Genomic DNA, 24544 nt, shown 5'->3' with positions numbered 1-24544 from the left:
GAGTCTAGAATAGAAAAGAATCCATTCTGGTAATCCCCAAATTACAATAACCAGAGAGGATTTATCCAGAGCCAGTGGATGGAGAAGCCAACAGACAATAGGAGGATTAAGGTGAGAAGATTACCTTTTGGGTAAAAATCTCTTTCTGAATGTGTCACGGCATTCATCACCATGGAGTGGGTTTGGGGGGTTCACTGTTCTGTGAATGGGAGGTGGGGCTGTAAAGGGGTGGTAGGTTGAAATTTGACGTCGCTGCCGGAAAACAGCTGAGGGGATTAACTCCATGGGAAAGAATATGGACGCCGGGGAAAAAACATAAATTGACCTTTTGTGCGGTAGCCATTAAATCCTTGGCTATGCAGGCAGACTGACAGAGTGAGGGCTCCTCTCCTTCCCACCCCTGGCTAATCTCACCAGCACCAGCAGCCACACACATTCATACACACACTGACTTTATGAATGGGATCTGATATCTATGTCTGTCTTTGAATGGGAATCATCAGAGACACTCACGGCTTATAGATAGGACTAAGCTCTGAACGACAGCTATTTAAACCAATGAATGGCGTCCTCTCGCCAAGTGACCAATGAGAAGGTTCCTTTGATGCGCTTTAAAGGATTAAGTGTATCATGTCTATATTATACTATCAAGAGCCCCCTCTCCTATCGACCAATAAAAAGGGCTGATCCATATAATTCCAGACAATAAAGGTTGTTGCCTACTGTGTCATATCATCAACGGTTTCCTCTTGTTCATTTCAATTAGTTATACCTCTGCAAATACAATTTAATCAGAAGTGTCTTATTTGATTTCTCCCTTGGAAAATAGCTTTTTGCTTTAATGTGATCGACCTGTATAATAAAGAATAAATATAGAAGATATTAAATCACTGTGTTGTACCATTGAGCCATCTAGAGTCATGTTGCTCAGTCCTGATAGGATGATGCTCCCCGAGGGTGCGGAAGATGGCAAAGTCCCTTCCCATGAAGTCTGCCGATGTGCCAGAGTACAGCTCCCCATCTGCCAACCAGAAACCAGGGTCAGCAACAAGCAGCCAATGAGATTAGAGATGTTAAGTGTCAGGAAGTCCACTGGCAAACTTCAACCAATCACAAGTGGGATTAGAGTCGGACTCACCTAACATGATGGATGCAGAGAGCATCTTGGGGTCGTAGGGGCTTTTCCCCCGGCCGTTCTCAAAGTGGGACGACTCCAGTCGAAAGATGTTGTCCTGAAGGGAAAGATCAGTGTTCAAGAATAGCCCGTAGGAAACCCATCTAGAACATTCCAAAACAACACGCAAATGACACAAAGTTGCTCACTATATAAGGAATAGTGTCATATTAGTGCACTACAGAAGGAATATGGTTTGCAAGAAGTTCACTAAATGGGGAATAGTGTGTCAAATTAGTGCACTTGATGGGTAACAGTGTGTCATTAGAGACCTGAAACACGTACTGTGGAGTAGAGCTGTACCTTATTGACCCTTGTAGATGTATATTAATGACTGACAGACCCCGTCAATCTATGTAAAATAGCACCATGGTATACACACACACACACACACACACACACACACACACACACACACACACACACACACACACACACACACACGCACACACATACACATACACATACACACAGAACCCATTATATTAATGCAGGACAAGATGGTGATTTCCCCCCTTTCCACAGTTGAACAGTTACACTGTGTGGGATCATTGATTAAGCTGTATCTGCTTATCAAGATGATTGATTAAACTGTTGTGTGGGAGAACGATTTCCGCTTGTTAATGTGGGCCTGTGTAATGAGCGCCCCCCCACCCACTTTGCACAAATGAAATCATTGATTAGAAACACTGAATGAGTGGGAAATAGTCACAACAGAAAATAATGATCTAGTCCCTTGTCTTGGTGCAATTTAGATTCTATTGGAGGCTAGAGGGGGTGGTGTGTGTGTGTGTGTGTGTGTGTGTGTGTGTGTGTGTGTGTGTGTGTGTGTGTGTGTGTGTGTGTGTGTGTGTGTGTGTGTGTGTGTGTGTGTGTGTGTGTGTGTTTGTGTGTGTGTGTGTGTGTGTGTGTTGTTGCCCCTTACCTCTGCCCGTTTGCCCATCTCCAGGTAGGCACAGATGGGATGGAAGGCCCCTGTACCACAGATATACAGGTGGGTGGAGTTGTAGGGTTGGAGCACTCGGATGAAGTTGGAACACTCTTTCTGACAGGAGACGAGAGACAAACACCTCATCAACATCTCATCAACTTGGGCTCCCGAGTGGCAGCGGGAGTGGCAGCGGTCTAAGGCACTGCATCTCAGTGCTAGAGGTGCCACTACTGACCCTGGTTTGATTCCAGTCTGTATCACAACTGGCCGTGATTGGGAGTCTCATAGGGACTCTAACCCGGCCAAACCCTGGGTTAGTAAATAAGAATTTGTTCTTAACTGACTTGCCTAGTTAAATAAAGGTTAAATAAAAAAAAATGAAAAACATCTGATCAGTTTCAAACTCTCAAACAGACAACACTCACATGTTAAAGCTGGAATCCTTAATAATGTAACAGCCATGTCTGTTTGGGATGTCACAACAACTAAGAAGTTACTGGAAACAGAAGAGCACAGTATGTACTGCTATTTGTTTTTCCATGCTGCATGACGCTCCTCAGCTCGACAAAAACAACAACGGTGGTGGTGGGGCCAGTGGCGCTGTTTCCCCGTCCTGCGGACTCCATCTTTAAGTGTCCACATAGCATCTAGCATTTATTGTATCTGTGTAATTATATACAGCTACAACTAAGCAAATTAAGCAACGATTCAGTTAATATGCCAGTAACTACTTGGAACTAAAGAAGGTTTGTCCAGTTTTGCTGATTGCAGTTCAATCGTTATTTTAAGTACCATATCTGCAGTTATCTTGATCAGCTGAGCTACCACATTCTGCCTACCAAAGTAGCTCTAGAATACAGAGGTAACTACAGGACATAGTGAGGACAATATGTTTGTGCGCTCCAGCTGTCTTAAAGTGCTGTAGGTGCAACCTAAAACAACTTCAGATTTGATCACTCCAGGCATAAATAAGACTTGGTGGTTGGCGCTACTGGAAAGCTCCTGCAATCTGAAGTAGGAGTTTCCAGTTCCCGTTGCTGTGGTAAATTGCTTGTGAAATGAAGTGGCGTTCAGTTTTGCTGAAGGAAATGCCACCTGTGAGCTAAATCAGGCCATGACTGTGTCCTAAATGCTCCCCGTTCCCTCTACAGTACACTCTGTTTGACCAGGGCCCATAGGTAGACCCAGAGGTCATATGGTGCCATTTGGGATGCATCCCATGTTCACATCAGATCTCTAATGACCCGTCCGTCCGTGTGTGTTTCCATGTGTGTGTCCGTCCATGTGTGTGTGACCGTCCACCTGTCCATCCGTAGGCGTTTGAGCGTGTGTGTTTGTGTGTGTGTCCGTCCGTTCGTCCATCAGTGTGTGTGTATTCACGTCAGATCTGTAGTGATCCATCTGGTTGAATTTACTGAAGGTATTTGGACTCCCAGCCTCAGCACATGTGGATAGTCCCAGTGCTGTGAGACTGTTTATGCTAACCCTAATGAATGGGATTAGTTCATGTTCTAGCCCTCTGGTAAGCCTTCTACAGGGTTCAGTAGGGTACACACATGCTAAAAAGATGAAGGCACGATTCATTGATGAGGAATACACACCTTTAGTTGACTGACACACACACACACACACACACACACACACACACACACACACACACACACACACAGACACAAAGCTCATTCCAGGTTAATACACACACACACGCATCTCTTTCCCGGGTCATTAAGAAAATAAATACAGACCTTCTGTGTCAATAAAAATCCTAAACCTGAGGTTTATGTTCTGTCTGCACAGAGCCACCTCTAGTCTCAGGGATGCTAACTGCTCAGGCTTCCCTGTCCCTCACAGCAATGAGACATTAAATGTATTTCCTTGCCTAGCTAATAAGTAAGCCAGGACAGTGGAAGGGTCAAAAATATTTGTTTAAAGGCTGATAGTTCAACAGATAAGAGAAAATAGAAAATAAACCATTCACGGAGTATATCACTCAAAAGTTACACCAATGTAGTGTGGAACCTGTTTCCACCATGAGGTCGTCCTCTGTCACAATGAACCGCAAGATCTGGAATAACTAGCCATGTTGTGTAAAGGCTGCTAAAAGTCATTGATATCTAACTGGACAGGTTTGAAGGATATCAACCTTGAGTTAAACTTTACTGTCAACCCAGGATATTATCACTAACCCATAGTCACAACAACAGGTCAAGCCAGGATATTATCACTAACCCATAGTCCCAACAACAGGTCAACCCAGGATATTATCACTAACCCATAGTCACAACAACAGGTCAAGCCAGGATATTATCACTAACCCATAGTCCCAACAACAGGTCAACCCAGGATATTATCAGTAACCCATAGTCACAACAACAGGTCAACCCAGGATATTATCACTAACCCATAGTCACAACAACAGGTCAACCCAGGATATTATCAGTAACCCATAGTCACAACAACAGGTCAAGCCAGGATATTATCACTAACCCATAGTCCCAACAACAGGTCAACCCAGGATATTATCAGTAACCCATAGTCACAACAACAGGTCACCCCAGGATATTATCAGTAACCCATAGTCACAACAACAGGTCACCCCAGGATATTATCACTAACCCATAGTCACAACAACAGGTCACCCCAGGATATTATCAGTAACCCATAGTCACAACAACAGGTCACCCCAGGATATTATCAGTAACCCATAGTCACAACAACAGGTCACCCCAGGATATTATCAGTAACCCATAGTCACAACAACAGGTCAACCCAGGATATTATCACTAACCCATAGTCACAACAACAGGTCAACCCAGGATATTATCACTAACCCATAGTCACAACAACAGGTCAACCCAGGATATTATCACTAACCCATAGTCACAACAACAGGTCAACCCAGGATATTATCAGTAACCCATAGTCACAACAACAGGTCAACCCAGGATATTATCACTAACCCATAGTCACAACAACAGGTCACCCCAGGATATTATCAGTAACCCATAGTCACAACAACAGGTCAACCCAGGATATTATCACTAACCCATAGTCACAACAACAGTTCCAGTGTCTCTGTCTGTGTTCAACCAGCGTTCACCTCCCACATTACAAGTATTTCTTTGGTTAGACCAAACCAAGAACCTCTAAACCCAGATATGCTCCACAACCTTATATGGTAAACAACCATGACCGTTACAAGGGTTACTTGTGTGAAAGTCTTCTTAATGACTTTACCTTATGGGCTTCCTAACATTCCCGTAACGTTCCGGCAACAACAGGGAAGAAGCAATGTCTTCCTCCATCATTCTCACATCGCTATTATATACATTGTAAACTGTCTCATTAATCATCTTACTGACAGAGATGTTTAGATTTTCTCATGGTCATTAGACTCATTTCCAGCCAGGCATTTTGTGTCTCTGTGTGTGTGTGTGTGTGTGTGTGTGTGTGTGTGTGTGTGTGTGTGTGTGTGTGTGTGTGTAATATTGAGTGCATGTTGTGTGTGTGCCACTGACAGACATTTACTCAGCCTAGTCAGAAATGCTACTCTGCAATTTTCAGGGTGAAAAATGACTTCTCTACACACAAACTGTGTCGTTACCTGAATACCACTGAATCCTCTGGGGAGAGAAGGGTCATTATTGGGAATAACTGATTACTTTCCCTTGAAAGGAGGGGGAATTAGTAGGCAGCTTTGTTTAAGGTAGATGGTTGATTGTGTTTTGAGAGCACACAGTGAACCTAACATGCAACAGTCTGCAGATACAACTATAACTTCTGAACTAAACGAGAATCATTACTCACTCTGCACTGTGTTGAACCGTTCAACATTTTCTGCATCACTTGTCTGTTAGGGCTGGGAATTGCCAAGGACCTCACAATATTTAGGTGCTGAAATTATATGTATTGTGATTCTATATGTAGTGTGATTCTATATGTAGTGTCATTCTATATGTAGTGTCATTCTATATGTATAGTGATTCTATATGTAGTGTGATTCTATATTTATTGTGATTCTATATGTATAGTGATTCTATATGTAGTGTGATTCTATATGTAGTGTGATTCTATATGTAGTGTCATTCTATATGTAGTGTGATTATATATGTAGTGTGATTCTATATGTATTGTGATTCTAAATGTATAGTGATTCTATATGTATAGTGATTCTATATGTAGTGTGATTATATATGTAGTGTGATTCTATATGTAGTGTCATTCTATATGTAGTGTGATTATATATGTAGTGTGATTCTATATGTAGTGTCATTCTATATGTAGTGTGATTATATATGTAGTGTGATTATATATGTAGTGTGATTCTATATGTAGTGTGATTCTATATGTAGTGTGATTATATATGTAGTGTCATTCTATATGTATTGTGATTCTATATGTAGTGTGATTCTATATGTAGTGTGATTCTATATGTAGTGTCATTCTATATGTATTGTGATTCTATATGTAGTGTGATTCTATATGTAGTGTCATTCTATATGTAGTGTCATTCTATATGTAGTGTGAGTCTATATGTAGTGTGATTCTATATGTAGTGTGATTATATATGTAGTGTGATTCTATATGTATTGTGATTCTAAATGTATTGCGATTCGATTCTTGATTTGAACATTTTGCCTTCAGAAAGTATTTATACCCCTTGACTTATTCCACATTTTAATGTGTAATAGCCTGAATTCCAAATGGATTAAATTGACACAATACCACATAATGAACCCCAAGTAAAAAAAACATATTTTTTTTTTGCAAATGTATTGAAAATAAAATGAATAAATATCTAATTTCCATAAGTATTCACACCCCTGAGTCAACACTTTGTAGAAGCACCTTTAGCATTGATTACAGCTGTGAATCTATCTTGGTAAGTCTCTAAGAGCTGTCTACTCCTGGATTGTGCAACATTTGCCCATTAACTTTTTCTAAATTCTTCAAGCTCTGTCAAATTGGTTGTTCATCATTGCTAGACAACCATGTTCAGGTCAGGTCTTGCCATAGATTTTCAAGGTGATTTAAGTCAAAACTGTATCTCGACCACTCAGGAACATTTGGCCTTGTGTGTTAGGTTATTGTCCTGCTGAAAGGTGAATTCATCTCCCAGACAGAACCAAGTTTTCTTCTAGGATTTTACCTGTGCTTAGCTGCATTCCACTTACAAAAAGTGAATTGCTTTACTTTAGTGCCTTGTTGCAAACAGGATGCATGTTTTGGAATATTTTTATTCTGTACAGGGTTCCTTGTTTTCACTCTGTCAATTAGCTTAGTATTGTGGAGTAACTACAATGTTGTTGATCCATCCTCAGTTTTCTCCTATTAAACTCAAACTGTTTTAAAGTCACCCTTGGCCTCATGATGAAATCTCTGAGCAATTTCCTCCTCTCTGGCAACTGAGTTCAAATATCAATATAATATCGTCCAACAATAATATGTAACTGTATCAATCCCCCATCGCTATAATCAACTCTCTCAGATCTCCACGAGTCCACGTGGGCTATGGGATTGGGCAATAATCCATAACCGAATCAAATGAGTCACGTTCCTGACTGAATCATACCCAACCTACTGAGTCATCTTGTACAAAGCCCAGTGAATCACCAGTAAGACATTTGGGCAGAGAGTGCTGTACTGTTGCATTTGTTCCAGGGCTCTAAATTGACTGGAGAAATTCACCACTTAGGAGCTAGGAATGCTTTTGTAATGTCCTAATCAAGCATTCGTGCCCACAAAAACGCAGCTTTCATTGCCTCATTTTCTAGAGTAAACATTTTTACAGCATGCAAATGCCTCATCAATGTGTGTGTGTGAATGCGCGCATGCATCTGTGTGTGTGTGTGTTATAGAGTACACGTGTGTGTATCTGGTCATGTGTACAGCAGGAATGTCTGTATGTATCTGTGTTAGGGCGGTGCTATGTTTATAACCCAAAAACCTGCCACAGACTATGACCCAAGTGGAACCTCTGTGATTTATGGACTGAACTACGTAATCCCACATAATCCTAGAGCCCCCTCCCCTCCACTGCATGTGCACTCAGCCATGAAATTAGAAGCAGATACAACACGAGGGTTGTGTGTAAACCCCACATGAGATAACACACACAATCTGATACATACAACACACTCTCTCTCTCTTTCTCTCTCTCTCTCTCTCTCTCTCTCTATCTCTCTCTATCTCTCTCTCTCTCTCTCTCTCTCTCTCTCTCTCTCTCTCTGCGATAACGCACACAATCAGACGGCACACCCACACACACTCACTTCATCTCTCTCTCTCAAACACACACATAGACACACACACTGAGTTCAGCTGTGCATGCAGAACATTGGTAGATAAATAAACAGAGTGATGTGATGTACTGCGTTCTTGCCGGCGTGCCAACAGAACCAACAAACACACACAGCGGAAAAGGAACGCTTCCAGGGGACCACAAGGTCATGGACACTACTAGCAACGACAGCTATGCTAGTTTGGATCAATGTTGCTATAATGTCGCTTCCACATCATTTCCACAACAAACATCTTCTAAATGTTTCCATCTGACGACACGACGTGGAAAAATATTATTATTAATGTTGCAGGTCATTAATGGTTATTATTTATTAATGTTAGGTTATTATAGGTTATTAATGTTGCAGGTAACACACTAACAACATGTCAGACGAGCTAGTTACATGGGTTCCTAATGGTAACACACTAACAACATGTCAGACAAGCTAGTTACATGGGTTCCTAATGGTAACACACTAACAACATGTCAGACATGCTAGTTACATGGGTTCCTAATGGTAACACACTAACAACATGTCAGACAAGCTAGTTACATGGGTTCCTAATGGTAACACACTAACAGCATGTCAGACATGCTAGTTACGTAGGTTGCTAATGGTAACACACTAACAACATGTCAGACATGCTAGTTACATGGGTTCCTAATGGTAACACACTAACAGCATGTCAGACATGCTAGTTACATGGGTTAATAATGGTAACACACTAACAGCATGTCAGACATGCTAGTTACGTAGGTTGCTAATGGTAACACACTAACAGCATGTCAGACATGCTAGTTACGTGGGTTAATAATGGTAACACACTAACAGCATGTCAGACATGCTAGTTACGTAGGTTGCTAATGGTAACACACTAACAGTATGTCAGACATGCTAGTTACGTAGGTTACTAATGGTAACACACTAACAGTATGTCAGACATGCTAGTTACATAGGTTACTAATGATAACACGCTAACAGCATGTCAGACATGCTAGTTACATTCCCCTGCATAAGCTGTGTGCTGACAAGTTAAAGTATAGCCTGCAGGTAACATACACCACATGTATCCACCTATTGTGTCAGGCTACATAAGAGTGACATAAGTGGTTATAAGGTGACTCGCAGAACTTACCCCGAGGTCTTTCCCCGCCCACTTGCACTCGTCACGCTTTGAGGGTGTGGCTGGCCATGCGATCTATGGAGAGGAGGAGAGAGGGAGTGTTATCATACGGAACAGGAGAGAATGTCATTGAGAGAGATTATAAACAACAACATCATTGAGTTTCATCTCAATCTCTTCATTCGAAGATTCAATAATGGACACTCTTACTGACAGTTGTGGCTGCTTTGTGTGATGTATTGTTGTCTCTACCTTCTTGCCCTTTGTGCTGTTGACTGTGCCCAATAATGTTTGTTCCACGTTTTGTGCTGCTACCATGTTGTTGTCATGTTGTGTTGCTACCATGCTGTGTTGTCATGTGTTGCTGCCTTGCTCTGTTGTTGTCTTAGGTCTCTCTTTATGTAGTGTTGTCTCTCTTGTTGTGATGTGTGTTTTGTCAGATATTTATGTATATTTATATGTATTTTTTGGTTTTAATCCCAGGCCCCGGTCCCCGCAGGCCTTTTTCCTTTCGGTAGGCCGTCATTGTAAATAAGAATTTGTTCTTAACTGACTGGCCTAGTTAAATAAAGATGAAATTAAAATAAAATCATTTAAAAGTGAGGGAGTGGTATACTAAGGAACAGAGGAGAGAATGTGTCATATGAACAGAGAAAGTGAGTCATCATGTAAAACAAGAGAGAAGGAGTGCACAATAATATTCTGGGGTCCATTCAGGGGGTAGTCTAACCAGGGATTGAACCCAGGTTCATGCAAATGATAGTCCAACACATTTGCCATTGCACCAAAGGGTCAGAATCTCTGGATGAGTATGCTAAGTGTTGCACGTAGCTTGCTACCTTGTTATGCTGGAGGGAAGTGAGTTTTGAAGCATGAAGTAAGAGAGACAGATAGCTTTAAAGGGAATACAGGGTAAGTCACTACCAATTTACAATGGCTCCGAGCTAGCAACATTGGACCTAGTCTTATTCACTTGCTGGGTCAAAATTAATTCCCCCCCCCCAAATCTGAAGGTGGACCCAGGTTCAAAAACATTTGGGAACCCCCTGCATAAGCTTAGCTTTACAGTACTGAAAGTTAAATAACCAGAGCACTCATGAGGCCCTTTGGAGAATCATTGAAGACTTTCAATTAAAGATGGTTGTCCTTATGGTCTTACCATCTGTCACATTCGTGTGTGTGTGTCCACCCAGTGTCCCCTGAATTATAAAAACAGATTGTGTGTGTGTGTCCTTCCAGTGTCCCCTGAATTATAAAAACAGATTGTGTGTGTGTGTCCTTCCAGTGTCCCCTGAATTATAAAAACAGATTGTGTGTGTGTGTCCTTCCAGTGTCCCCTGAATTATAAAAACAGATTGTGTGTGTGTCCTGCCAGTGTCCCCTGAATTATAAAAACAGATCGTGTGTGTGTCCCGCCAGTGTCCCCTGAATTATAAAAACAGATTGTGTGTGTGTGTCCTTCCAGTGTCCCCTGAATTATAAAAACAGATTGTGTGTGTGTCCTGCCAGTGTCCCCTGAATTATAAAAACAGATTGTGTGTGTGTCCCGCCAGTGTCCCCTGAATTATAAAAACAGATCGTGTGTGTGTCCCGCCGGTGTCCCCTGAATTATAAAAACAGATCGTGTGTGTCCCGCCAGTGTCCCCTGAATTATAAAAACAGATAGTGTGTGTGTCCCGCCGGTGTCCCCTGAATTATAAAAACAGATCGTGTGTGTGTCCTGCCAGTGTCCCCTGAATTATAAAAACAGATTGTGTGTGTGTCCCGCCAGTGTCCCCTGAATTATAAAAACAGATCGTGTGTGTGTCCCGCCAGTGTCCCCTGAATTATAAAAACAGATCGTGTGTGTGTCCCGCCAGTGTCCCCTGAATTATAAAAACAGATCGTGTGTGTGTCCCGCCGGTGTCCCCTGAATTATAAAAACAGATCGTGTGTGTGTCCCGCCAGTGTCCCCTGAATTATAAAAACAGATTGTGTGTGTTTGTGACCTGCCAGTGTCCCCTGAATTATAAAAACAGATTGTGTGCTGGGGCAGGACTCATAATAAGAGCTGGAACAATCATCCACAGGCATGAAAGCTGAGGAGTACAACAAGTCATAGAAGTGCAGGTACCAGAATGCAGGTAGGTGCTAGAACATGTGTACCCACCCACCCACACATGGTATGCTCATGGCACTGGAAAAACACCACAAATAGCAGGTTAACAAACACAGACAGACTCACCATGCGGGCACACACACACACACCCTCACACACACCACGTGGGCACACACACATCCTTCTATTCATAGCGTATCTCTCTTCAGGATCAGCTGAGCTGTTCTGTCAGACCAAGGGGACTTGCAGTGCACATCTGGGTAATTGCATTAGATTTGCTAAATCACCGCTTTTCCACTTATCTTTCTCTGCATTATCAAAGATCTGAATAGGGAAAACACATCCGCGCCAAGGGCCCCCAAAAATTATGTAATTCTCTTATATTTAAATAGCCTCTGCAATGCATACAGTGTGTGTGTGTGTGTGTGTGTGTGTGTGTGTGTGTGTGTGTGTGTGTGTGTGTGTGTGTGTATTTCAGCACTTTAAGGGCCTTTGCAGTTTCTCCAGTGCCTCAGTGCTTCTTGTTCACATCAATCTCTGCGTCTGTGATAGCTGTCAGAATCAGATAAAAAGACTCTTAACTCTCCTTTAACCTGTTCCAGGTGGACTGATGGAATTATAAACAGGCCTGTCTAGAAAAAGAGACAGAGAGATGGAGAGAAAGGGATGGAGGGAGGAAATCACAGTAATGGACTCCAGAGAGATGGAGAGAGGAGCAGGAGTGGGTCTCGAATAACAAAGGGTTGGATATAACGTGAACCTAAATCCTGATCATGCCGTATAGCAGATCTAGTCAAATGGAATCCCGCCCGCCAACTGGTTTAATTACATGTATTCAATTATATTCCTGTCCCCCAACCATCTGCACAGAGGAGAATGATCCCAATGAAAAACATGTAAATACATAGCTCTGCCATATACAGCTGAGAAGTGCATTCTAATTACTCAAGCATCCTCACTTCCTGTTGCTAATTATTCATACGGATCATCATAGGGAAGTTCAGACAGCTTTCAGCTTTTCAGTATTTATGAGAAAATGCGGTCCAAGTCTTCTTCTCTCAGAGTTTGATTTGGCAGTGAGGTCCCTTACATAGCTCCATAGATTTGCTATTATGTGTTTTCATTGGCAGTTACTAAATGGACGGCTTGCCTATACACTGGACCTCCTGTCTGAATCAATATCCACTCTTTAAAAGCGGGTTTATTTTATTTCATGCATATGTGCCTTTTACTGGAAGGATTGAGAATAAGCGGTCCATTGTATGTCTCTACTGATGCAAGACCCATAGAGAAAATGTTGGTTTTGTGTGGTCGTGTGGTCATTGTGTTGTCTTCATAATGTTGACCTTGTGTGCGGTCAAAGAGTAGGACTCTTACCTGTTTGTGCTCTCTGTTGAGATTGACCAAGTCGAAGGAGAAGACGTGGTCCTCGGCACCCACCAACAGTCTTCCTCTCTCCTCGTCCAATAGGAAGGTGTCGTAGCCGGAGCTGTTGGTGAGGCCGGTGAAAGTGATGAGGTTACTGGATTCTACCATCTCTGAAACACACACAGAGGACAGAACATGGGTGAGTCTAAAGCAGATAGACAAACAGATGGATGGAAGAGGAAGAAAGGTGGACAGATAGATGAATGGATGGGTGGGTAGACAGACAGACTAGGGTTAAACAGTTCCAGTAATTTTCCCCAAATTCCCTGCTTTTCCAGAAATCGTGGTTGAAGGATTCTTGGATTTCCAGCTAATTCTCGCCTAATTCCAGGAACCTCCCAACCAGGATTTCTGGGAAATACAGAGTGTTTTGGGAAAGGTACAGGAATTAAACAACCCTAGAATAGACAGACAAAAATATCTAGAGAGCTTCAATTTAGATACGCTGCATGTCGATAGTCAATGTTACAGTTATAACCAACAGCAAATGAATTGTGGCACAACAGAGTGTTGTATGACTGTGTTTCTGGTAAAGTGACAGACAGATGAAGAATTTAAGTTCAGGGAGTTCAGATTTCTCAAGCTAGACACTTCTAAAAAGGTTCACCAAAAACTGCCCTTTGGGATGTCACACAGATCTGGTCAGGCATGACGTAAGGCCTCTAAGGTGGACACTGCGTGACCCAGTCTCAGCATGGCGCAAAAGCTGCCCAAGCATGTGATTGGCTGAATCTTTTATAGGCATTCGGGACAGGGCTGTGTGTGGTCAGTTAAGATGTGTAGTGCATTGTGTGCAGAGGCATGGCGATAAATAGCAGGTGGAGGCAGGAGAGTAAGTTCCTATAAACCTGTCAGGTCAACTAAACATCCCCCAACCTGAGACAAAACCTCTGAAACGTTTATCACCAAAGGCAACTTTTGATGACACATGCAGTAGTAACAGCATGTTGAGACTGCTGAGATAAAGCCAAGGCAGCCTTCATTACACCAACAAAAATAACCAACTCAGAAGACAACAGTGTTGCTATGTTTTTTGCCTCTGGTTCCTCAATACAAATCAGAATTGCTACTCAACCAAACAACCTGGTCGAAAAACGTTCCTCGAAAATCTAAAAGAATGATTAAGATAAGGGAGCATGATAATAAAATAATTGATGCGTCTCTAACAGTTTTTCGTGGGTCGGATTCTGCCCTTCTACATATCTGCTTCCATTTAGACTCCACTCCTTGTACCAGACACACCTGGACAGACTGTAGACATACAGCCTGCACAGAAATTACAGGTACATTAAAAACCCATGTCTCAGCACCATGCATCACGCTAGCTCTTCCATCAGCGTCCCCACTGGCAGTCTGGACTGTGATCTCCTCTGAGCCCTGATTGACGGACGGCTAGAATATCGCCCTAAATCACACACTATTAACCCTACATAACGCACTACTGTTGACCAGGGCTCTATGGGTCCTAGTCATCAGTAGTGTACTATGTCGGGAATAGGATGCCACCTGGAACCTTAACCCCAGAGAAGCCATCTGCGCCCACTCTCCCGGGGTATTGTGGGTAAGATTGTGGACATCTGTGTGTATAGAGAGAAGAGGAAGAAGAGAGGGGGTGGGGGGTGTCAGTGATCCTCTCGTCTGTGTCAACATCGCTCTGTATCAAGTGTTCCATGGTATTCCCAATGGGATGAGGAGGGGAAGAGAGCGGGATGAGGGGGGACTGTGGATCACCCAATAAAGCAGCTCACAGCTCATCTAGGTCGACTAGGGCTGCTTCAAGGCTGAATGTGAGGCTTTTCAAGGTGTGTGTAGTGGTTGGTGTTACAGTACTGATATTGTGCTGTCTGTATCGCCTTTATGGCAACCTGTCTGTCTATGTGTGTGTGTGTTGTTCATAGGTACGTTATACAGGACTTGTGTGCAATTCTGTGTGCACGCTGCTGCCTATGTATGCATGTCCATCAGTCCTCTAACAGCTTCTCCAACAGTTAGAGCAGATGTAACCAGAGAAGAAATGTTAAGTAGACAAACAGAGACTGGCTGACTGATCCAGAGTCTGGAGGCATCGTCAGTGGCTGGCCCATTTCATCACGGGGCCAACAGCCTATCAGATAACCTTTTACTCCTAATCAACCAATCAGCTATGACAGCCCCGGGACAGGAAACAAGTTCTAGTGAGCACAAGGAAAAGTGCTTTACAGTGAAGGTAATGCTTGAAGAGGTGGACTTCTATTACCTACAGTAAGTAAAGGGGAAATGGAGAGAGTTGGTCAGAGAGGAAGGGAAGAGATGGAAGAAAATAAGTCACATATTGAACTGTGATGGTTTTTAAAGGTTTGTCACTGATAACCTGAATACAACTTCTGCTACAAAAACAAAAGGTGAGGAAGACAGGGTGAAAGAGGAGAATGGAAGAGGGAGACTTATGAGAGACCACAGGAGGTTGGTGGCACCTTAATTGGGGAGGACAGGCTTGTGGTAATGACTGGAGCGGAATTAGTGGAATGATATCAAATACATCAAACACACAGTTCCCAGGTGTTTGATGCCATTCCATCTGTTCCGTTCCGGCCATTATTATGAGCCGTTCTCCCCTCAACAGCCTCCACTGTGAGAGACAGAGAACAGATAAAGAGAGTGAGACGGATGTACCAAGACAATGGACAGAGACAAAAATAGGAAGAGCAGTCGAGATCTGCTCATCTCAAAACAGAACAGAAAGGTATGCAGCTATGTTCTCTGCCATTTTGGCCCTGGATCTGACACTTCCCGCCCCTTTAAAAGCCCTCTAAAAGTGAGCGACTGTTGATCTCTGGAGCCAGGAATTTGCACGCTCTCTCCATAATGGCAGCCGTGGAGATCCATCGCAAAAGGTTTCCCCCAGATGGGCCGGAGATTAAACACATGCCACATATTTCAACACGTCGTGTTCTCAGAGTAAGACAGGTTGGGATGGTAGGCTGAGCAAGGCTTTATCGTAGCTGAAGATCGCCAAGGCTGCAAGGCCGATGTGACTGGGGCAAGACACCTAAGAACCCAAGAGGTAAAGACGGACACGCTCGTTTGGAGACGTGTTCACACACAGCACACACAGAGCACAACGGCCTTTCTCTCAAGCAAATGCAAGGGAGCAGATGTAGAGTCACACACACACACAGATATATACACACACACGAACACACACACACTCCTCTTCCCAGACTAAGTTGTAATCCAATCAGTGTTTCTGCAATGGCAGCATTAACCAGTAGAACACCGAGCCCACTCAGCAGTTTCTACCGCACACACACTCTGCCCAACACCGCCACACTCCCACCTCTCTCAAACACACATACACTCTGCGCCTGCACCACCACACTCTCATTTGATCAAACACACACACGCACACCACACACACACACTCCTTATAACGTCTTTCACTCAGACACGTGCGTAAACATATCCTTTTTCTGCTGCCCATCTCACACACTCACATATACAAACCTCCTTCTCTTCATACACATCCTTTGTTCCCCTGCTCTCCCTCCCACACAGAAGACAGGTAGGTGTGGCTGAATCTGGACCACAGACCTATCTGTCTGTCTGTCTGTCTGTCTGTCTGTCTGTCTGTCTGTCTGTCTGTCTGTCTGTGTCTGTCTGTCTGTCTGTCTGTCTGTCTGTCTGTCTGTCTGTCTGCCTGTCTGCCTGTCTCTCTCTCTGTGTGTGTGTGTGTGTGTGTGTGTGTGTGTGTGTGTGTATACCTGTGCCTGCTCAGGCACACATCTCTCCATGTGTTCAAGCACTCTTTCTACGCGTGGACATGTGTTTGCATTAAGTACGTCCTCGAAACCGATAAACACTCCTGATTCATTCAAATAAATTATTCGCTCCCTATCGTACGTCATTATGGAAAATAACCAGGCTCTTGTTTTATTTTAAAAGCCTTTGGGGGAAAAAAACTAGCCAAATTGAATTCACAAGTGTGATTGTCAGGAGGAGTGCACTTCATCTTTCCATTCTCTAAACAGAGAGGCCTTTCAGCCGCCTACACCCTCTACACTCAGCACAATGGCAGAATAACGAAACATGAAAAGCGGCGAGACATTAAATTATGTTTATATATGTTTATCTGAATGACTCGAGCATTAAAGTAAGGCCCAACAGGAAAAAAGCACTTCACAAAAAACTTATGCAACACTAGGTTATAGGAATAATAGCAGGGTTTATTGGGGAGTGTTGGTTGTGGGAGAGAGGTATTCTGGGTAACAGAAGTAGAGACTACCTGTGTTTGAAATTGACTCATTGCCTCATTGCCAACATTTCATTTCGTGTCTCTCTGCCAGATCTGTCGTTGGCACTAGTTACCACAGCCACAAGGTCAGATGGCCCGCCTACTTGACCAATCAGATGAGGGAGTGTGTTGACCTGTATACCGGCGGTTCATGGGAAATGATCGATCAGATGAGGAATTGTGATGATGCGTATGCAGGGGCATACGTATTCAGGATACATACATGCTTTTATCTTGTGATCCATCAATGATTTGGTTTTTATTAGCTACAATAATAAAACCACCCGTTCTGAATGCAAAGTGGAAATCAGATGTCCTATTTAAACTCAGCTTGCAAGCTTATCCTTATGTTTGAACTTACTCACAGTTACTTCTCTTAACCCCAAATAGGTTTACTCCAATAGCTGCATTCTTTTTAAAAATGGCATGTAGACAAACAAATTGACACATCTTGACTTTCTATTTTCTATTTCAAGTAATCCGCAAGTAAAAAGTGCAGTTTCACAGAAAGGTTCACACACACACACACACACACACACACACACAATTTATTTTTAAATTGGATGATTTAAGCTGGAAAACTTCAGCCCTGTTACATTTATTAATTCAAAGTTGCAATATGCAGAAATCACTCCATTTCCTTGTTGCAAAATGTCTAATATTTTGCCTAATTTCAGTTTGTGACTAAACAAGCAACTAGAGTGTAGAGAATCATTTGACCATCTAAACCGCTGTGAAATATATTTTCAATGACCAAACAATGTGTATTTTCTGGTGTTTGAAGCTGGTGTACAAAACCAAAGTATAAGATGCAAAAATGAAACTTAAGAATGGGAAGCATAGAAATAGGGACTTACTTTCAAGAGAATGACAGATCTATAACTCACATTTCTATGTGAATTTGGACGGGTTGCCCAAAAACGTACATACTGCAACTTTAACTTAACATAGACTTGCAGTCCACCATTTCACCATTTCCTACCAGTTTCCATCTCTGTACCAAGACATGGGCTTCAGGCTATGGAAGAGAGCAAAACAGGTCATAATAATAACTGATTGGACTTACAGCACATGGCACTTTTCTAGACACCCAAAGCTCTTTATAATATAAGGGGAAACTCTCCACCCTCACCCCACTTACATAGTGTATTTGTATGTATTGTATTGAGGAACATTACATTGTTAGTTAGCACTTCAAAATGATTCAAATGAAATGAATGTTGTAAAAATGTATAGAGTAAATGACAGTGATCCATCTGTGGACTTCTTGTTCATTTCAGAAGCATATTTCTCCTGGACTTTTGTTTGTCTGTCTTTCCGCTGGTGGCATCCATACGTCTTTGAGACTTTTACTCTCCCAAATGAGTTGTTTTTTTTTTCCTGCCAAAGGCTGAGCATCTGCTGAAGGTCAAGAACATGATGTATTACTATTAGAATGAAAGGCAGCTCTATCAATCACAATAACTCTGTGCTTGGAATGGAATCCCTAATGTTAGCTAGCTAGCTCATTTTAGATGAGTAGCAACAGTTTTAGTGACGTTAGTGATTTTAGTGATGTTGCCAATTCCTGTTCCCGAATGTATTTAGTTATTTGATCCTCAAACTTGAACTCGATACGCCATTTTGAAAATGAGGTGTTTCCCACGAAACTTAATGCGCGTCATCACACTCCCTCTTCTGATTAGTCAGGTAGGCGGGCCTTTAGAGACGGCATACATGTCATCACACTCCCTCTTCTGATTAGTCAGGTAGGCGGGCCTTTAGAGACGGCATACATGTCATCACACTCCCTCTTCTGATTAGTCAGGTAGGCGGGCCTTTAGAGACGGCATACATGTCATCACACTCCCTCTTCTGATTAGTCAGGTAGGCGGGCCTTTAGAGACGGCATACATGTCATCACACTCACTCATCTGATTAGTCAGGTAGGCGGGCCTTTAGAGACGGCATACATGTCTGTCATCACACTCCCTCTTCTGATTAGTCAGGTAGGCGGGCCTTTAGAGACGGCATACATGTCATCACACTCCCTCTTCTGATTAGTCAGGTAGGCGGGCCTTTAGAGACGGCATACATGTCATCACACTCCCTCTTCTCATTAGTCAGGTAGGCGGGCCTTTAGAGACGGCATACATGTCATCACACTCCCTCTTCTGATTAGTCAGGTAGGCGGGCCTTTAGAGACGGCATACATGTCATCACACTCCCTCTTCTGATTAGTCAGGTAGGCGGGCCTTTAGAGACGGCATACATGTCATCACACTCCCTCTTCTGATTAGTCAGGTAGGCGGGCCTTTAGAGACGGCATACATGTCATCACACTCCCTCTTCTGATTAGTCAGGTAGGCGGGCCTTTAGAGACGGCATACATGTCATCACACTCACTCATCTGATTAGTTGAGTAAGTGGGCTGTTTCCTGGATGGGGATGACAGAAGGGGTGTATGTCGATGTGTGTGTGTGGTCTTGTCCTTCTATCCTCGTGGGGACCTGAAATCCCCAGAATTCCCCACAAGGCTGGTAAAACAAGGAAAAGCCTCCCTTGTGGAGAACCATTTTCCCCATGAGGAAAATTGCTATTTTAAGCTTAGGGGTCAGGTTTAAGGTTACAATTAGGGTTTGGGTTACAATTAGGGTTAGGGGTTAGGTTTAGGCGTTAGGGTTAGGTTTAGGGGTTAAAGTTCTGGTTAAGTTTAAAGTTAGGGGTTATGGAAAATAGGATTTTGAATGTGCATCAATTTTTGGTCCCCACGAGGATAGAAAAACTAGTGTGTGTGTGTGTGTGTGTGTGTGTGTGTGTGTGTGTATGTGTGTGTGTGTGTGTGTGTGTGTGTGTGTGTGTGTGTGTGTGTGTGTGTGTGGGAGGTTGGAGTGTGAACATGTGTGTGTGCATGTCTGTGTGTGTTGTGTGTGGAGAGAGAGGAAGAGATTGAAGATAAATCTGAACAGATCTTGCAGATGATTTGGGAGCTACCTGTTTATCTTTCAAAGAACAATAGCAGACTTTGGAAAAGAAAAACGCCCTTCTCCCACCCAACACCAACAGTCTGGTTTGGCATCCATCTCTCTGTCTCTCTCTTTCTCTCACTCCATTCTCGGTGTGTGGCGCGGTGTGTTTTTTTCAGCGCTCTCACGGCAACCTCCGCTGCAGAGCAAGCACAGGTGGTGGACGCATTTCGATGGAAAGGTGGGCGAGGCTTTGAGCAACACATTTTTTTTTATGTTATCTTAATTAAGCCCTGGGATAGCCACAAGCCTTGATGCTTGGCTTCTCCTCTCCTTCCTCCTTTATCGTCACTTCTTCTCCCTCTTTCACAGCTGCTGGTGTGTGTGGCAGGTTGCCGCAGTAACGGTTACTATAACAGAAACGTCCAAAACCAATGGATTAATCCGACGACGATTGACAGACATTGAAAACGGCTGCGAGTGTAAACAGGAACTTGAAATACAGGTGTCTCGCCCTTAGTGACACTGACACACCATTTAAACACAGGAACTATTCATGTCTAAACCCAAGGACTCTGTTGAGGGTTTAGACACTTCAAAGTGTTCCATTGGACAGAACATGTGGATGAATGTTTCATGCACATTCAGTTGGTTCTCCATTTCATGGACCTGGTTTGATTCTGAGGTCACTCTATTGTACTTATGCCTGTTGTGACACACTTTTTCTTTAAAACTCAACCAATCATTATAGCCTTGATTTCTCCATAGTGGTAGCTATTCATTAGAGAGTAACCATCCTTTATGATTTCTCCATAGTGGTAGCTATTCCTTACAGAGTAACCATCCTTTATGATTTCTCCATAGTGGTAGCTATTCCTTAGAGAGTAACCATCCTTTATGATTTCTCCATAGTGGTAGCTATTCCTTACAGAGTAACCATCCTTTATGATTTCTCCATAGTGGTAGCTATTTCCTACAGAGTAACCATCCTTTATGATTTCTCCATAGTGGTAGCTATTTCCTACAGAGTAACCATCCTTTATGATTTCTCCATAGTGGTAGCTATTCCTTACAGAGTAACCATCCTTTATGATTTCTCCATAGTGGTAGCTATTTCTTACAGAGTAACCATCCTTTATGATTTCTCCATAGTGGTAGCTATTCCTTAGAGAGTGACCATCCTTTATGATTTCTCCATAGTGGTAGCTATTCCTTAGAGAGTAACCATCCTTTATGATTTCTCCATAGTGGTAGCTATTTCTTACTGAATAACCATCCTTTATGATTTCTCCATAGTGGTAGCTATTCCTTAGAGAGTAACCATCCTTTATGATTTCTCCATAGTGGTAGCTATTCCTTAGAGAGTAACCATCCTTTATGATTTCTCCATAGTGGTAGCTATTCCTTAGAGAGTAACCATCCTTTATGATTTCTCCATAGTGGTAGCTATTTCTTACAGAGTAACCATCCTTTATGATTTCTCCATAGTGGTAGCTATTCCTTAGAGAGTAACCATCCTTTATGATTTCTCCATAGTGGTAGCTATTCATTAGAGAGTAACCATCCTTTATGATTTCTCCATAGTGGTAGCTATTTCTTAGAGAGTAACCATCCTTTATGATTTCTCCATAGTGGTAGCTATTCCTTAGAGAGTAACCATCCTTTATGATTTCTCCATAGTGGTAGCTATTCCTTACAGAGTAACCATCCTTTATGATTTCTCCATAGTGGTAGCTATTTCTTAGAGAGTAACCATCCTTTATGATTTTTCCATAGTGGTAGCTATTTCTTAGAGAGTAACCATCCTTTATGATTTCTCCATAGTGGTAGCTATTCATTAGAGAGTAACCATCCTTTATGATTTCTCCATAGTGGTAGCTATTTCTTACAGAGTAACCATCCTTTATGATTTCTCCATAGTGGTAGCTATTCATTAGAGAGTAACCATCCTTTATGATTTCTCCATAGTGGTAGCTATTCCTTAGAGAGTAACCATCCTTTATGATTTCTCCATAGTGGTAGCTATTCCTTAGAGAGTGACCATCCTTTATGATTTCTCCATAGTGGTAGCTATTTCTTACAGAGTAACCATCCTTTATGATTTCTCCATAGTGGTAGCTATTTCTTACAGAGTAACCATCCTTTATGATGCACATAAAGTGAATGTTCACATACACTTAGGTTGGAGTCAATAAAACTTGTTTTTCAACCACTCCACAAATATCTTGTTAACAAACTATAGTTTTGGCAAGTCGGTTAGAACATCTACTTTGTGCATGACACACGTAATTGTTCCAACAATTGTTTACAGACAGATTATTTCACTTATAACTCTCTGTATCACAATTCTAGTGGGTCAGAAGTTTACATACACTAAGTTGACTGTACCTTTAAACAGCTTGGAAAATTCCAGAAAATTATGTCATGGCTTTCGAAGTTTCTGATAGGCTAATTGACATAATTTGAGTCAATAGGAGGTTTGCCTGTGGATGTATTTCAAGGCCTACCTTCAAACTCAGTGCCTCTTTGCTTGACATCATGGGAAAATCTAAAGAAATCAGCCAAGACCTCAGAAAAAAAATGGTAGACCTCCACAAGTCTGGTTCATCCTTCAGAGCAATTTCCAAAATCTAAAGGTACCACGTTCATCTGTACAAACAATAGTACGCAAGTATAAACACCATGGGACCACGCAGCCATCATACCACTCAGGAAGGAGACACGTTCTGTCTCCTAGGGATGAATGTACTTTGGTGCGAAAAGTGCAAATCAATCCCACAACAACAGCAAAGGACCTTGTGAAGATGCTGGAGGAAACAGGTACAAAAGTATCTATATCCACAGTAAAAACTAGTCATATATTGACGGAACCTGAAAGGCCGCTCAGCAATTAAGAAGCCACTACTCCAAAACCGCCATAAAAAAGCCAGACTACGGTTTGCAACTGCACATGGGAACAATGTCCTCTGGTCTGATGAAACAAAAATAGAACTGTTTGGCAATAATAACCATCGTTATCTTCGGAGGAAAAGGGGGAGGCTTGCAAGCCAATGAACACCATCCCAACCGTGAAGCACGGGGGTGGCAGCATCATGTTGTGGGGGTGCTTTGCTGCAGGAGGGACTGGTGCACTTCACAAAACAGATGGCATCATGAGGTGGAAAATTATGTGGATATATTGAAGCAACATCTCAAAACATCAGTCAGGAAGTTAAAGCTTGGTCACAAATGGGTCTTTCTAATGGACAATGACCCCAAGCATACTTCCAAAGTTGTGGCAAAATGGCTTAAGGACCACAAAGTCAAGGTATTGGAGTGGCCATGACAAAGCCCTGACCTCATCCTATAGAAAATCTGTGGGCAGAACTGAAAAAGTGTGTGCAAGCAAGGAGGCCTACAAACCTGACTCAGTTACACCAGCTCTGTCAGGAGGAATGGGCCAAAAATAACCAAACTTATTGTGGGAAGCTTGTGGAAGGCTACCCGAAAAGTATGACCCAAGTTAAACAATTTAAAGGCAATGCTACCAAATACTAATTGAGTGTATGTAAACTTCTGACCCACTGGGAATGTGATGATAGAAATAAAAGCTGAAATAAATAAATCATTCTCTCTACTATTATTCTGACATTTCACATTCTTAAAATAAAGTGATGATCCTAACTGACCTAAGACAGGGACTTTTTACTAGGATGAAGTGTCAGGAATTGTGAAAAACTGAGTTTAAATGTATTTGGCAAAGGTGTATGTAAACTTCCGACTTCATCTGTATCTACAACTCATGCTTTACTTTCTAACACGATGTGCGTAGGTCAACTCAACCCACCATAGGATATGAATCAGCCACCCGAACAAGACATCCCCAACCACAAACTCTTTATATGAGTGGGCTAAGAATGGATAGAATTTCAGCTTACAGTGATACTCATCTTTCTTGGGCGAAATAATATATTTCTGAGTAACCACATGACATTCCTGTTTTTCTTTGAGCTGTAGTGGGAGAGAAAGAGGCAGCAAGGGAGGGAGGGAGGGAGGGAGGGAGGGAGGGAAAGAAAAAGAAAGAGAAAGAGAAAGAGAAAGAAAGAGGGAGGGATAGAAAGAGAGAGAAATAGAGAAATATATAGAGAGAAATAGAGAGAGATAAACTGAGAGGGGGAGAGAGAGAGAGAGAGAAATAGAGACATAGAGTGAGAGAAAGTGAGAGAAAGTGAGAGGGAGAGAGAGAGAGAGAGAGAGAGAGAGAGAGAGAGAGAGAGAGAGAGAGAGAGAGAGAGAAACTGAGAGGGGGGAG

The 24544-nt window shown here is 42.5% G+C and overlaps 1 protein-coding gene across 1 annotated transcript in view; it reads right to left on the bottom strand.

Annotated features, from left to right (window-relative positions):
- The window catches only part of LOC110501009 (semaphorin-3aa), a 56289-nt gene that overhangs the window by 17278 nt on the left and 14467 nt on the right, over nt 1-24544 (bottom strand). Inside the window, exons 2-6 of the mRNA XM_090213649.1 lie at nt 12988-13148; nt 9525-9587; nt 2100-2219; nt 1139-1232; nt 902-1021 (exon numbers count right to left, since the gene is read on the bottom strand). Of these exons, the coding sequence (XP_090069775.1) occupies nt 902-1021; nt 1139-1232; nt 2100-2219; nt 9525-9587; nt 12988-13148 (558 nt within the window). The remainder of the gene's footprint in view (nt 1-901; nt 1022-1138; nt 1233-2099; nt 2220-9524; nt 9588-12987; nt 13149-24544) is intronic.

The sequence above is a fragment of the Oncorhynchus mykiss genome, chromosome 21, assembly GCF_057628025.1.
Source record: "Oncorhynchus mykiss isolate SJ-2025 chromosome 21, ASM5762802v1, whole genome shotgun sequence".
Classification (NCBI taxonomy): Eukaryota; Metazoa; Chordata; class Actinopteri; order Salmoniformes; family Salmonidae; genus Oncorhynchus; species Oncorhynchus mykiss.
Note: the sequence above shows the minus strand (reverse complement) of the source record. Positions and strands in the feature narration are given on the sequence as shown.